A 13,984-nucleotide genomic window follows, 5' to 3' on the forward strand; every position below is an offset into this window, starting at 1 on the left:
TGAGAGACACTGTCACTCTGAGAAGCTCTTTATACCCAATCATGTTGTCAATTGACCTAATTAGTGTTAATTGGTCTTCCAGCTGTTCGTTATATGTTCAGTTTCCTTTTTCCAGCCACTTATTGATACTTGTCCCAACTTTTTTGGGATTTGTTGACACTGAAATTTTGAACAAACATATTTTTCCTTTAAAATGTTTCATTTACTCAGATTAAACTTTTGATCTGTCATCTATGTTATATTACGAACAAAATATTGACATTTGCCATCTCCACATCATTGCATTCAGTTTTTATTCACAATTTGTTTAGTGTACCAACTTTTTTGGAATCCAGTTTGTAAAATCCTTCTAGCAGTTTTAAATTCAGAATAAAAATGTTTTGTAATTATTATAATTACAGAACATTTCAGCTGTGCTGAATTCTTCAGCCTTGCTGATATGAGTTATTATTCCAGTCCCTGCACAATGACATTTAATATAATGAGCAGTGTGTGACAATATAAACTCTTCCTATACCATTATGTAGACAAAGTCTCGTTAGGTCTCCCACAAACATTTTATGGTGGGATGCAAATCTTTATAGATACCTCCCAATCATTTCCAATTCAAAGGGTTGTGAGGCAATTCTAAAACTATTAGACATGTTTATTTTGATTTTCTTTAACCCAAAACGACAGCCCAAATGAACAGATGCAGTTGGAAAATATTGTTAGCCAGATATCTCATTCCTGCCGACACATCATCTCTTGACAGTCCTGCACGAGACCAGATGCTAAAACTCAACTAAACAAAATACAGTCATTTCCAGACTATAGAGTGCAACCAAATATGTCGCGCCCATATATAAATAAAATAAAATAAGTAGTACATATATATAGGCCGAATTTGTCTATAAGCTGCGGGTGTCCACGTTGTAACATGAAATACTTATACAGAAAGATTAAAAAAAAAATTTAAAAATATGTACCGGTAACACACACGGATATGTAAAGTAAAAAAAAAAAAATCTGAACAGTGCCGGTAACACAGCTGGTTAGAAATAAATAAATAAATACAGGACAGTGTTTCTCCTGGTTTACTTGCCTTGGCAGGGTGCTCATATCTTCCGTGACTTTTGTTGACGAGGGGTGGGACAGAGACAAGTCTGAGTTGCACGCCGTTTGTACAGACTGTATTCCAGCAGGGAGGGGGGGACAGCTCACGCCACCTCCCTAGTCATAGCTTTTTTAGCTTGCGTGTCTGTATAGTGCCGGCAGTTGTCGACGGGGGTGGGTGTGCGGTTCGGTAGGCAGGGGGCTAGGTTCTGTTGACAGAGCAGTGCGCTCTGCTTGTATGATTGTTAGAGCAGTCATCCTCCAATGCAAGAGTTGGGGGTTCAAATCCACCAGAAGTCACATGCTGAAGTCAAGTTTTTCTGGGGCTGTTCAGTTGTGACACTGAAGAAGATGATTTGGTGGATTTAGCGCACAGGAGGAAGATGAAGATGGTGCTCAATGACCGTTTCCTCGTAAGCTACTGCAGTGCTTCCCTAACCACTCAGCCACAGCCGCCCCATATGAATTTCTTTGTCTATGATGAGGGTGTGTGCACGAAGCACAAAACAACTGATCTGAAGAGTTTAGTGAGAGCATTTGGTTTATGGCAATTCAAATTTTCATTAGGCTGATTTTTTTTTTTTTTTTAACCTTTACATATAAAAGTAGTCTCACTGAGTCACGAGGACCCACCCCCCACGAGAGACGTGGATCGGGCAGCTCTGAGAGCGCCTGGGTGTGACGAGGCTAAATGTTTTGGCGACATGAAGCTCGTTAGCCCGTGAAAAAAATAAAAAAAATAATAAATTAGCTGCAGCATTGTATAAGCATTAAGCAGGTGTTCAAAGTGTGTGAGAAAAGTAGTGACTTATAGTCTGGAAATTATGGTACAAGTGGTAACAATCTTTCTGGCATGGTCTTGTTTCCAGCCCAGCACAGCTTTAAGATCCCAGCTACCCATCCCTCCAGTTTATGCCTTCATGGGGATGTTGAACATACACCAAACACTAAAAGGTAGAGGTTTAATCAACTTTCATGTGACAACGTCGTACTGTTCTGTGTGCCGACACGTGGGGGGAGAACTCCGCAGCATGCAGAATGATCAACGTGGAGCAAAGAACCAACCTGAGGATGTCTCCAGCACACCGTCAGTCTCCAGGTTGTCCAGTGAGCGATGGTGGAGCCTGAGGGAAGGACAAACCACAAATCAATACCAGCGTCTAAAACTCGCCGGGAGAAACTTGCAACAGATCATGCAACGTCTACAGGAGAAGATATGCTCATGCAACTCACTCTTGTTTAGGCAAGTGTACATTTGAAATATTAAACTTTTACACAGCAAATAAAAAGTACGAGCAGCTCAACTGCACAGATATTGATAATCGATTTGGCTCTGTTCGTTTTTACCAAGAGTTGCATTAACACTATCCTAATATATTTTGTTAGTACACAAAACATTTATTTTTGTACATAATATCCACTACTATATGATGTTGGAAGTTACTTTTTTTTTCTTACTTTTAAATGGACTCTTTTTGTTGCCATAAATGTGATATCATTTTAAGACAGTTTGGATTTACCAGCAAGTTTATGTCAAAGGATAAACACATTAGGAAATTGAACATTTAGGGTTAGGTTACCTTTACAGCGGAGTTCTCTAGGTTATAACCATCCTCTCCATTGCACTGCCATTACTCTGTACTAAAGTAGCCCTCGCGCCAGCATCGTTCATGACAACGAGGCCTAGACCTGAATGGTGGTTTGAATTCAGTTAAATTTCAAACGCTATAAAAGCAATGCTCATTGACGATTACGACCACAGGTAAGAGGATTGAAAAAGTCTTATACATACCCAGGCATTCAATGCTTTACAACTCTATCAGGTTATTTTAGAGGTCTTACCTCTGGGTCCTTTTTAAAAAGTATAGAAAGAGAGAGAGAGAATAAGTTGTGCTCTTTTGATAAACCAAAACATCATTTGGTAACGGTTAAAGTCTTCAGACGTCAATACATTCATTTAGATTTAAAAGGCGGTTTTGAAAGAGAAACAGAGGAAAACACCTACAACTGATTACTGAAGGTCGTTTAAAAAAAAGGCCATTTCAGAATTTTACTAGGACAGGAAACAAATAAGGCAAGTTAAGTTTCATAAAAACAAACTAAGCTTTATTGACAAACTGCTGCAAAACATCTTTTGGACAGATTTAGTTACCTATTTAGGCAAGCTTACACATGGAGCATAATGCATTTTATGGAGAGGGTACAGAATAGGTACAGTTAGGATGTTTTAAAATATGTACAAGAGTTTGGATTGAGCTGCAGGATCCCTTCTCTACAGCAAGAGAAGACCCATGTGGAGATTTTTGTCCCAATCCTTCTTTGTGTACTTCGTGCATGCAGTTTGTGTAGAATCAGATCACAAAAACGAAGACCCCAACTGGTTTTAAATTTACAGGTTTCAACCAGATTCTCATTAAACAATTATTTTGTTTTAAAAGTATTTTTTTTTTTTAACAACTAAAAACAATTAAGGATGAGGACAGTCCATCTCAACAGTGTCTATTAGGGCTATATTTCAAAACTCTAAGTACAGTGACAAATATTGCTGCCTACGGCTAAATGAGTAATGTTTTAGATCTATTTAAAACAAAGAATTATCAAGAACGAATCGCATCGATTCCATCATTGCTTTAGTCTTATGGTAATTTAAGATTTGTTTGGCTCCGTTTTATATATATTACATGAATGAAAGTTTAAAAAGGTATTTTATTTGGCTATATTAACAGAATTTTGAAATGTAGCCTAAATGGGAATCTGCAACTGACCCTCAACAGGTTCTTTGTGTTTAAACAATTAAAATGAACTCCTCAGACAGGTAGTCTTGAGCCACTACTCCACTAGAAATGACGAGTCCCAAACAGTAAAAACATGAACAATCAACGATGCAAAGAAGCCGGGGGGGGGGGGGGGGGGGAATAAAATGGTCAGAGGAAAACAAAAAAACTAAACGTTAAATGGAAGAGAGAGAGAAGAATGTCAACGTCTCTCTGACCCGTCCAAAACCCCCCCAGGTTGGACAGGAGGAGGAGCGAGGGAGTCAAGTCAAATGTAAATAAGTTTGAATTTTCAGTCCCCAATTTGCTCTTTTGTATAAAGTCCTTATAGAAAAAATAAAAACAAATAAAAAGACAAAACAATTACTTTTGTCAAGCTCGTTAAAGCGAGAGCTGCCGTGGTCGACAGGCCGTTATCGGGGCAATGCTAAAGGGGGGGTCTGCTTCAGTACGCTCGGTACGGGTGCTCCCGGTACGTCGTCTTGCCGCCTCTGGAGGGGGGAGGTGCCTTTCCTGGAACTGTCCTCTGGGTGCCGTTCCAGTCATCTTGGTCTACAGAGGATTAAAAATAGTAATAATGAAACCAACGTTAGAAATATAAACAACGGTACAATTTTAAACAAGGCAACCATTTTGGATCAATTGTGCAGAGTTTAACCTATATTACTTTCCTGGACAGGGCGCTATTCTTTTTTGTTGGCTGTGTGTGTGTGTGTGTGTGTGTGTGTGTGTGTGTGGGGGGGGGTTTCATCAGTTCAGTAGGCAGGGCAGGGAACCCTGCTTGTATAATGGTAGGGGAAACAAGAATTACAATTTAACTTCTCGTACGGCATAAAACAGCCAAAAACCAGCGAGTTAAATCAATTCCAAATGTACATGAACAAACAAAGTCAACCTTTAATCACGCTCTTAGTTTACAGAATAAATAGTTAAAAGGGAGTTATTCCTACGGTTCCCAATCACCTTGCGCTTGCTCAGCATGGTCTTAGAAGATGCAATCTATTAGTTTTCTTAGACCAACAACTAATCACTAATTGGCATTTTCTTATATAATGAATCTGACTATTGTAATAGTTTTGATATATTTACTTTGTGTAACAAAATTTGCATGTGAATTTGTTTTGCTTTTTGTGAACTGCTGTGAAATGACTCGTTATGAATGTGCATAAACCCAACTAGATTGAAATGAATATCCATTTACTCAGCGAAGAAGGTATTTCTTACCGTATGATTCGTATGACTCTGTGCTATCTCCATGTCCATAGTCGTAATATTCGGGTTCTCTGGTGGTCAGAAAGAACAGGAGGACATGAAAGGAAAGAACGTACACTTTTCTTTCTTTGAAAACATTGCGAAGCTGATCGTTGTGATGCCCAGAGAAATAACAGAAGATCAAAGCTTGCTTCTTTGGTGTGAAACATTTACATTACATGTAAACAGGTCATTCTAAACTAGGGCTGGGAGATATGGATCAAAATTAATATATTGATTTTTTAAAGATATATCGTGATATATGATATATATCTCAATATTAGTTTCTTTCCATAAAGTAATAACAAAAATATATTTCTGAGTCAAAGCTTTGTCCCAGTTGTCACAATTATTAACAACAGCTGTAACTGTACAAAAAAAGTCTAAAAAATGAACTATTTACATATATTAAATAATAATTCTCTTCAGCTTGTGTGAAGCAGCAGTGACGTGCTGTGTTTGTATTCAGTGAGGAGGGAGGGGGTGCGGGAAGGTGGTAGGGCAGACAAAGAAGAACTACACATTTTCAAGTCTAATAATACTCAGGGGTTGTGCTGGAGCCATTTTAACCATTGTAAATTGAAAAACTTGCGATACATCGAGTATATTCGATACTTCACCCAGCCCTGCTCTAAACATCTACACAATTCCTATAACGGTGAAACAACATGCAATAATTCTGAATTTGTGCAGCACGTCTGATATTCTTCACCTTCACTTCAAGTCAGACTACGCAATGTGTTTTGAGACGTGTGATTCACTCACGCCTGAGGCTGACTGTAGTAGCTGTTATACGACTCGTAGCTCGAGTCTGTGTAGCCCTCGTTGTAGCCCTGCAGAGGGAAAGGAAACAAGCACGGTGAGATGCTTCTTCAGGCTCTGCGAATGTCAAAATGTCCCTGAAGTACTAAACTTGAACTAAAATACACTCCTCGTGTCTCAAGCATCTTTACCAGGGAACAAACATTTCAAAGCAACACACCGTGCCAAACAACAATCATATTCACAAGGACTTTCAGGTCAGCTTTGTTTTAACTTAAAGCTAAAAATACCCAATATATCCTCTAAATAGATGAACATTCTTCTCTACAACGAACTCACGTATTCATCATAACCCTCAGCAGCTGCACTGGAGGAGTGAGCGGAGGGTGGTGCCATCCTCTGGGGTGGTCCTCCAGCTGGGGCTCGAGCACGCGGTGCCACCGCTCCTCTGTTGGGAACTGCAGGAGGTCCTCCCCTGCCTGCTGGGCCCCCCCTCACTGCTCCACCTCTGCCTGGGCCACCTCGAGTCACGCCTCCTCTGCCTGCGGCACCGTGAGGAGGCATCCCTCTTCCCCTGGAGGAGAAAACACTAATTTATACATGAATGAAAACGTCGTGGCAAAGAAAACGATGTTTTGAGTATGGAAGAAGATGGAAAACGTTGAAGTTTAAAAATCGGTGATGCAAAATACTCCTAACAGACCAGTTTTAGTGAGACCACTGAATGTTTTAATTCACTAATAAAACAGAAATCGATTAATGGACTGATCAAATCTTAGGGTAAGCTTCTGATGGTCTGATGCTACCAGTGTGCAGCGGGGATGTGCGAACTCTGAGGAGCATCACATCTGAAGGGATTTTAGAACTGGGAAAATAAAGTTGATGATAAAGGGGAAACCACAGACATGACGAGTAGTTTCTTTGACCATTAGCCACTTGTGAAGCAGCTAATGCAAAGCCAGTTAACATCTAGCTTGATGTACGTCACCTTTGGACAAAAATGATTCAACGTTATCACAATTCTTCAAATATCAACCTTGTTGTTCACCATTAGGACACCTACACTTAGTATAACTGCCAAAATATATTAAAAAAAAAATTTTCACTTGTTCAGTTAAAATAAAACCTTTTTTTTTTATTTTATCACTGATCATATTAAAACCCAACACTGGTCATGTTACATTTTCTTCTCTAGCCTGAGCATGGCGGTATGTGTATGCATCTTTGTCTCTGCACCTGAGTGCTCCTGCTGGGGGGACGCCACGGCCCCTAACAGGCATGCCCCCTCGCCCTCTGCCGCCGTGCTCCTGGCCTCCGTTCAGGTAGCTCATCTCCATGAACTGCTCCTGGCAGATTTCATCCATCAAATCCTGCACCAACACACAGCGAGCAAAAACAACGAGGAGAGACTGTGAGAAACATGAGCAAAGAAAAAAAAACCTACTGAGCTAGTGAAAAACATGTCATCCCCTCCCCAGCCCACCCCAGCGGAAGAAAAAGTCTCAGTGCTTAGTGACTCAGAGAGGAGGGGGGACATGTGGGAGGCTGGAAAGCATCCATCCACACTGCGTCTTCCTCTCTTCATGCACAAAATGTAAAATCTCATCTCCACACGTCCTTGACAAGGCTGGTGTGACTGCATCAACGCTTAGCTCATTTTATCTGCAGAAACAATAAGTTGGGCCGGATTAGCGACGCTGCCTGTCTGAGCAGCACAAATCCTGCAGCACAAAAGAGAGCTGCACTGTGACCCAATCAGCTGCGGTTCATACATCAGTCGCCGGCCTGGAATGGTGACAGGGCTCTAATGACGACGAATAAAGGAGGAAAAAAAGCGACAACTAGGATAAGAAGTGTGGACGGCAGCTTGGGATTCAACTGCAAAACAGCAGGCAAAATAAAATTGCACTGCTTCAAAAATCATTGGAGGAGGAGGAGATGCTGCAGCTGTGTTTAAAAAAAACAATCTGTGATGGAAAGATTATCAGAAAATCTTTCACACAGCAAGAGTTGTTTACATTTGCATTTACGTTGGTGAACACAGCGCTGTGCAAAGAGTAAAACAGGATGAGGAGGAAGAACCGTCAACCCCCCTAAGAATTACCTGCACACAAACAATATACATCCCATCCAGAGGGTTTCTTCAAGTCGTTCTCCAAAAACGCAGCCTTATTCTAAACGACAGTCCTTGTGCCTGATGGATTATGACCTTTAATTGTAGAGACAGGTGCTGCAGCTTGTTACATAACAGCAACGCCACCACCACTGGTTCATTCAAATGACTTCTTCGAAAAGAGCACCAGGAGTTGCAAGGCTGGACATCCTGCTCTCAGTCACTCTTGGTAGAGCACCAGAAGACCCAGCTTGGCTTAAAAACACCTTTTCTGGCTCAACGAGCATCAAGCATGAACAATGGTCTCCAGTGGAGCGTCTCCAGAATGGGACTCAGCTGAACGTGCAGCGATGGACAGACACGTAGTCCGAGCGGACGTGCCTGGACCACTTGTGTTTGGTTTAAGAAATACTGTCTCAAGCCGAGCAATCAGAGAAGCTGTAGTGGCAACTGTATGCTTAAATAGCACATTTACACCTCCTGCATCACAATCTGCAGCCAACATCATACAATTTATTTCAACTTTAACTTGAGGCATTTTGCAATTTATGATTCAGATGGCTGCAGAGCAATAATAAAACAATCATTGATGCAATCTGATTATCATAGTCAATTCCACCTTTCTGGGAATTTTAAAGTATCTGAACACTTATAACTGCATGAACTGATTGAACACATAACTGCATGAACTGATTTTTGTGTTCATCTTAATGACGTTAGTAATTAACAAAATTAAGTTCTGAAGACATTTTTTGCGCTATTTAAAGTGTCCAACAACTCTGCAGTGACTTCACTGAGACTACAAACAGCTTACAACAAGTAGAGCGAGCACCAACTTACAGGGAACAGCAGCTTCTTGACCTCCTCCATGGCGTGCGCCATGCGCATGTAAGCGTCGGGCCCAGGGGCGAACACCTCGATGAGCACGTGCAGCTCCAAAGACAAGTGGGCGTACTTGGGCTCGCCACCTTTCCTCAGGTCCTCCTCCTGAGGTGAAGACATCACAAGTGTCAGCAGACCCAACTCAAACATTTAATCAGTTATAGGAGACCTCACATTTAATCCTCCTCGACGATCATCAGTCATGATATTTAATAATTATGGCTGTTAACAGGTTTGAGGATTAGTTTAATCATTCCTGGAAGACGTGCAGCGCACAAACGCTCTTGGCTTTGCACGTTGACAACATGTGGCCTCGCTGCCTGCTAGCCTTTTTACATAAAGGTCAGACGCGCTCCTGCATTTGACAGGTGCCCAACTTAAGACGCGTGTGTGCACGTGCAGTACCTTGGCTTTGTCTCTCATGGATCCTTTGCCCAGCACAGAAATCTTGGCTCCCGTCTCCTCCTGCAGACGTTTGATCGTGTTTCCCTGAGGTCCCAGAATCTTCCCGACAAAATTGAACTAACAAAGCCACAGAGGAGAGTGAAATTAGTTTGACAATCACAGCGGAGTCCAGTTAAACATCACAAAACAAAAGCAGCGATCACTGTCAGGGATCTCGCAGCACATGCCGCAGGGCCTTAAACCACAGAGTGAGTGAGAGCTCAAGGGTTAGAAGACCAACTCCGACCAAAAGCTGCAATCAACGTGAAACCTGTGCATTACCATTACCCGTCATTGGAAAACATGTTTAGAAAAACAGCTGCCTACAAGGAAGCGGTTTGTCCTCGGGGCTGTGTATGCAGCTTTGATAATCTGAAATGCCAATTAAGATTGGTCATCCTCGACTCTGCTGTGTTCTGTAAACTCAGAGTAAGACCGGGGGAATCAAACGGCTGTCACGCACAGACAACAGCCTCCTCCATCGTATTGATTAGACATGTCAGAGAGGGCAACTCTTAAATAACACACTAATAAATACAGTTACAACTGGTCGCACAATAACACTGAGCAAAGCTTCAGCTGAAATAAAAACATTTCTAAACAATACAATCATTGAGTGAGTCCCACCAGAACGAGCCGCCCTTTTTACAGCAAGATAAAAAGGTCCTTTTGGTAATAGTTCAACTATACTTATGGTCTGGCACTGAGGGAGGTTATTTGAGATACTTTACACAGAAAAACATTAAATCATAAAAAGGTGTTCTGGTAGAAGCTGAAAGAAAAAACACCAACAAACACGGCTCACCTTTGGGTACTGTTTGACAGGTATGAGCACTCGCTCCTTGAGTTTGACGCTGTTCGTTGTGAAAAGGTCCAGGTAGGTTTCTGTCTCCTTTTTTGTGTCCCCTCTCTGGATTCTACCGATTTCTAAAAAAAAAAAAGACAAAGCGTTCATGTAATTAAATTAGTCATACCTAGATAAAGAACTGAAGATTTTAAATTGCCAGTAGTTGATGTTGAATAACAGTAGTTTCATCTCCATAGCTCCTAAAACCATGAATGGCTCATCACAGTCAACACAGAGGATTTCTCAGACTTACACAGCTACACCCAACTACTCTTTTAACAGCTACACCTCCTGAGCTGCACAGCATTTCACCCACTTCTGGTCATGACACCACCTGGGTGTGCACTGTGCAAACATGTCCGCTGCACCACCGTCTACCAGCTGCACATGCAAAGACCGGCTCTGGAAATGTTTCCAGCCAGGCACAAAACACTGACACGCTTTGTCTCAGACACACTCTCAATTCCTGACATGTAGCTTAGGTTGAGCACATCCTGTCAGACCGAGGAGTTAACTAAACCATCACCAGAGCAGACACAAAGGAAGATCAGAGGCTAAACTGAGCAGATTATTGTTGATGGTCGGCAGCAATAATGCTCGTTTTCAACAGCATCACTGTTATGGCCTTAAAACATGATGTTCATTATGTCGCTCGGTGTTGGGCATCACTGACACATTAAATCAAAAAATCCTCTAAAAAAAAAGTGGCTTTCTGTTGAGACTTATTTCCTTCTCATTATCAACTACCGTGCAACCGACTCCTGCATGGAAATATGGGCATATTTAAAAGATACTGGCTTGTTTTGAGTACATGCAGGTCAGTTTGCGTCTCCTCTGAAAAAAAAAAAAAAAAACACCCGGAGCGTCGACGTGCAGCCGTTGGTCTGCTTCCGCCGCGCGCGCGACTTGAAGCAAAGTGACAAAATAGTTCTTTACCTTTGTTTAAAAGTTTCATGGCGTGCGTGAACGACGCGTCCAGACTGTCCTTCTCTGCCAGAAGCTCAGGGAGATATTTATCGTCGTTCTCCATTTTCCTGACTGTTGAAGAGAGAGTCTATATGAACGCAACTTGGGGATTAAAAACAAAAGCGTGAAAAACTCCCAATAAAAAATAAAAAAAAGTAGTCCGGTTATGAAATTATGAAATGCCGTGTATCCCGTGAGCAGATGGCGTGTCGCATGTGGCTACCGGCGTTTTCTGCGTCGAACGGATCCTAAATTGTGCTTCGAGTTAGTTTCCAACAGTCCGGGTCCTCGAAGCAGCATTGGCTGGATTAAAATGAGAGAGAATGACTCCCAACTGCTGGGTAGGCGAGTCTTAAAGACGGAAGTGACCTCAGATGCTCGTTGATTCGCCGCTCTGGCACCGCCTACTTTTTACAGTGCGCATGCGCAAACCTAATTTGAACGCTAATAATATAATGCAATACATTTGTTACTAGCTGTAGTTTTCATTTGACTTTTTTTTTATGTCAAATGTACAGAAGCCAAGAGAAAATAAACCTTTTCATGACTTTATCTCAACAAAACTGACTTTAATTGTATATCTTGTTATCAAGAGGTGACTGTTAAACTGGAGAGCTAATAAATTTCTTCATTCTGACTCAAAAAGGCCCATTTGTTTCTTTGAGAAAAATAATGTTTCAAAACCACCCATCATTGTTATAACACATTTTTGCACCACACTCATCTCAGTTTGCATAATAATCAACTTGTTTTCTTTGGATAATACCGCCAACTAGAGAAAACAAAGCTTCCTAGCTATATCTCAGTAAAATGGAAACATTAACTTGCAATTTGAGTTCTCTCCCCCGTTTACATGTAATAGCAGGTTCATTCAAGGATTCCATAAAAATGGGATGCCATCAATTGTTTTTAACAAAAATCTTAAAGATATATTTTTCAAAAATGTAAGCATTTTTTTTTAAATAATCATTTGTACTTTTAATCCATTCATTTTCAAAATGTTATCAATATGTGTTTCATTTGAATAGCTAAAATATATATATATATCTAACAACTCCATTGTGGAAATCTGGAATGCTATTTTCTCCCATTTTAAACAGCCAAACTACTCATTTAAGCCTTAGCAAAATAAATATAAAGTAAATAAATAAATAAAAATCTATGTATTGCAAAAACGAGCAACCCCCCATAAGTTTTGTAGTAAGTCAAATTAACAAAAAAAAATGTATTCATGCTGATGATCTATGTAGTCTTAACCTGAAAATTTTAAAACTAAAGCTCATGCTGGGTCATATGATGCCCCATTAAGGTCAGTGAGCGAATCTCTTTCCTTAAATATGTCTTCATGAAGCAATTACTCTAGTATTATTATATTTATTTATTATATATGTATATTTACATGTTTTGGGGGTACCTTTGATTATTTAAGACAAGCCATCCATAAAGTTAAACAAAAACAAAATCTAATGATGATGGATGACGACATGTTATTTCCAGGCTGCCTTGAGGTGGGCCTTTCTTTTAAGGCTCTCTGCTGCCCCCCAGTGGCGGCTCCGACTATAACAGCGCTGCAGCTGAAGGTGGCTCCAAGAACAGACCTTTTTTATACCAGCCATCCATTTTCTCCCCTTCAGCTGTATTGATTAAAAAAATGCTCATGTGTGAGTAAAACTTTTAATGATGAGTAGAAGAAATATTTAAGGACTGATTGGCCCTTTCATGCTGCGGTAATGAACCTGCCATGGCGTTCAGTGAATCACGCAGGGTCAAAGGTTAGGGAAGGCCTATGCATACAGAACAAGAGCAAACTGATTCCTGTTTTAGCGTGCACAATGCTACGTGTCAAGTGCAGGCGGGTGCTCCTTGAACAAACCGTTAAAGAAAAACCCTGCGGGTCATTTGTCAGCCCGCAGCTGGAGTAAAAACTATTACACTGGACCACAGGTGTACCCAGGCATGCATCTGCTCCAAACAAATGAAGGCAAAGATGGTCTGCACATAAACACTCACAGGAGAACAAAGACCTACTCTAACTATAAGCACTCTCAGCATGATCTATGTCTGACCATTACTGTGTTATTAGTGTTGGGGGGTGCAAGGTTGTTCTGACTCCTCCTGTCATTGACAGAATGAATTGCCTGTGAGCTGAATTTCAATTGGCTCATAAAAGGAAGACTTACTTCTCCTGGCAGGTGGAGGAATTCCAGTCTGATAGCTCGCACACTCGCCTTCTGTTGGTGCGGATCGTCACCGTCCCTTAACGTACAGGTCCACAGTTTGAGGTAAACGGGGGCAGACGGAGAGATGTAAACAATTCAATTGACTTGAAGAAATAACGAGAAATGTGCTCAGTTTGTCCTCCAGCCTATAGCAGCATAACTAAGGGACAGCTCAGGAAACCCAAGCCGACCCTAACTACAGGATTTATCAAACAGTGGGGCTATATTAATATGAGACAGCACTATTCAGATTAAACCCTTAAATGGCCCACAATTTTTAGAACAAAATAATTTTGTGTCCCCTAGTCTTTTTAAAGTCAAGTTAAATGTATTTATAAAACATATTTAAAAACATCAGCTGTTACAAAAATTTAAGAATTTAAGAATTTAAAACAAAACAACAAAATAATTAAAAAAAAAACAGTAAACAATAAAATACTAAATCAAATCACACTGTGCTAAAAGTCAGTGAAAACAAATGTTTTAAGGAGAGATTTAAAAACCGGCAGTGAATTGGCCTGTCTAATGTTGGGGGGCAGGTTGATCCAAAGCTTAGGGTCCACGACTGAAAAAGTCCGATCTCCTCTGAGCTTCAACCAAAAGCAGCTGATCAGATGATTTCAGCACCTGA

At 40.8% G+C, this 13,984-nt stretch overlaps 1 protein-coding gene across 2 annotated transcripts; it reads right to left on the minus strand.

Annotated features, from left to right (window-relative positions):
• Positions 1 to 2,181: 2,181 nt before the first annotated feature.
• Positions 2,182 to 11,198, minus strand: khdrbs1b (KH domain containing, RNA binding, signal transduction associated 1b). 2 transcript variants are annotated; one of them, XR_005187583.1, is made up of 10 exons: positions 11,105 to 11,198; positions 10,127 to 10,248; positions 9,283 to 9,399; positions 8,836 to 8,982; positions 7,119 to 7,252; positions 6,222 to 6,456; positions 5,886 to 5,953; positions 5,094 to 5,152; positions 4,237 to 4,421; positions 2,182 to 2,219 (listed from the first exon to the last, which is right to left on the minus strand). XR_005187583.1 is itself a non-coding variant. In XM_037693350.1 (9 exons), the coding sequence occupies exons 1-9, from the start codon at positions 11,196 to 11,198 to the stop codon at positions 4,315 to 4,317; spliced, it is 1,083 nt and encodes a 360-aa protein (XP_037549278.1). In that variant the 3' UTR covers positions 3,999 to 4,314. The 2 variants fall into 2 exon arrangements, 1 of the variants encoding a protein (XP_037549278.1); XM_037693350.1 differs by lacking the exon at positions 2,182 to 2,219 and having other exon boundaries at positions 3,999 to 4,421.
• Between the last annotated feature and the right edge of the window lie 2,786 nt (positions 11,199 to 13,984).

This window comes from Nematolebias whitei, chromosome 19 (genome assembly GCF_014905685.2).
Source record: "Nematolebias whitei isolate Nwh7 chromosome 19, NemWhi1, whole genome shotgun sequence".
NCBI lineage: Eukaryota > Metazoa > Chordata > Actinopteri > Cyprinodontiformes > Rivulidae > Nematolebias > Nematolebias whitei.

Excerpts from the sequence above, each read along its gene's own strand:
- khdrbs1b (XM_037693350.1), bottom strand. The coding sequence starts at position 11,198 with ATGGAGAACGACGATAAATATCTCCCTGAGCTTCTGGCAGAGAAGGAC. Across the intron at positions 9,400-10,126 it reads CTGTCAAACAGTACCCAAAG|TTCAATTTTGTCGGGAAGAT; the intron begins GTGAGCCGTGTT and ends TGGCTTTGTTAG. Across the intron at positions 6,457-7,118 it reads CCCCCAGCAGGAGCACTCAG|GGGAAGAGGGATGCCTCCTC; the intron begins GTGCAGAGACAA and ends TTTCTCCTCCAG.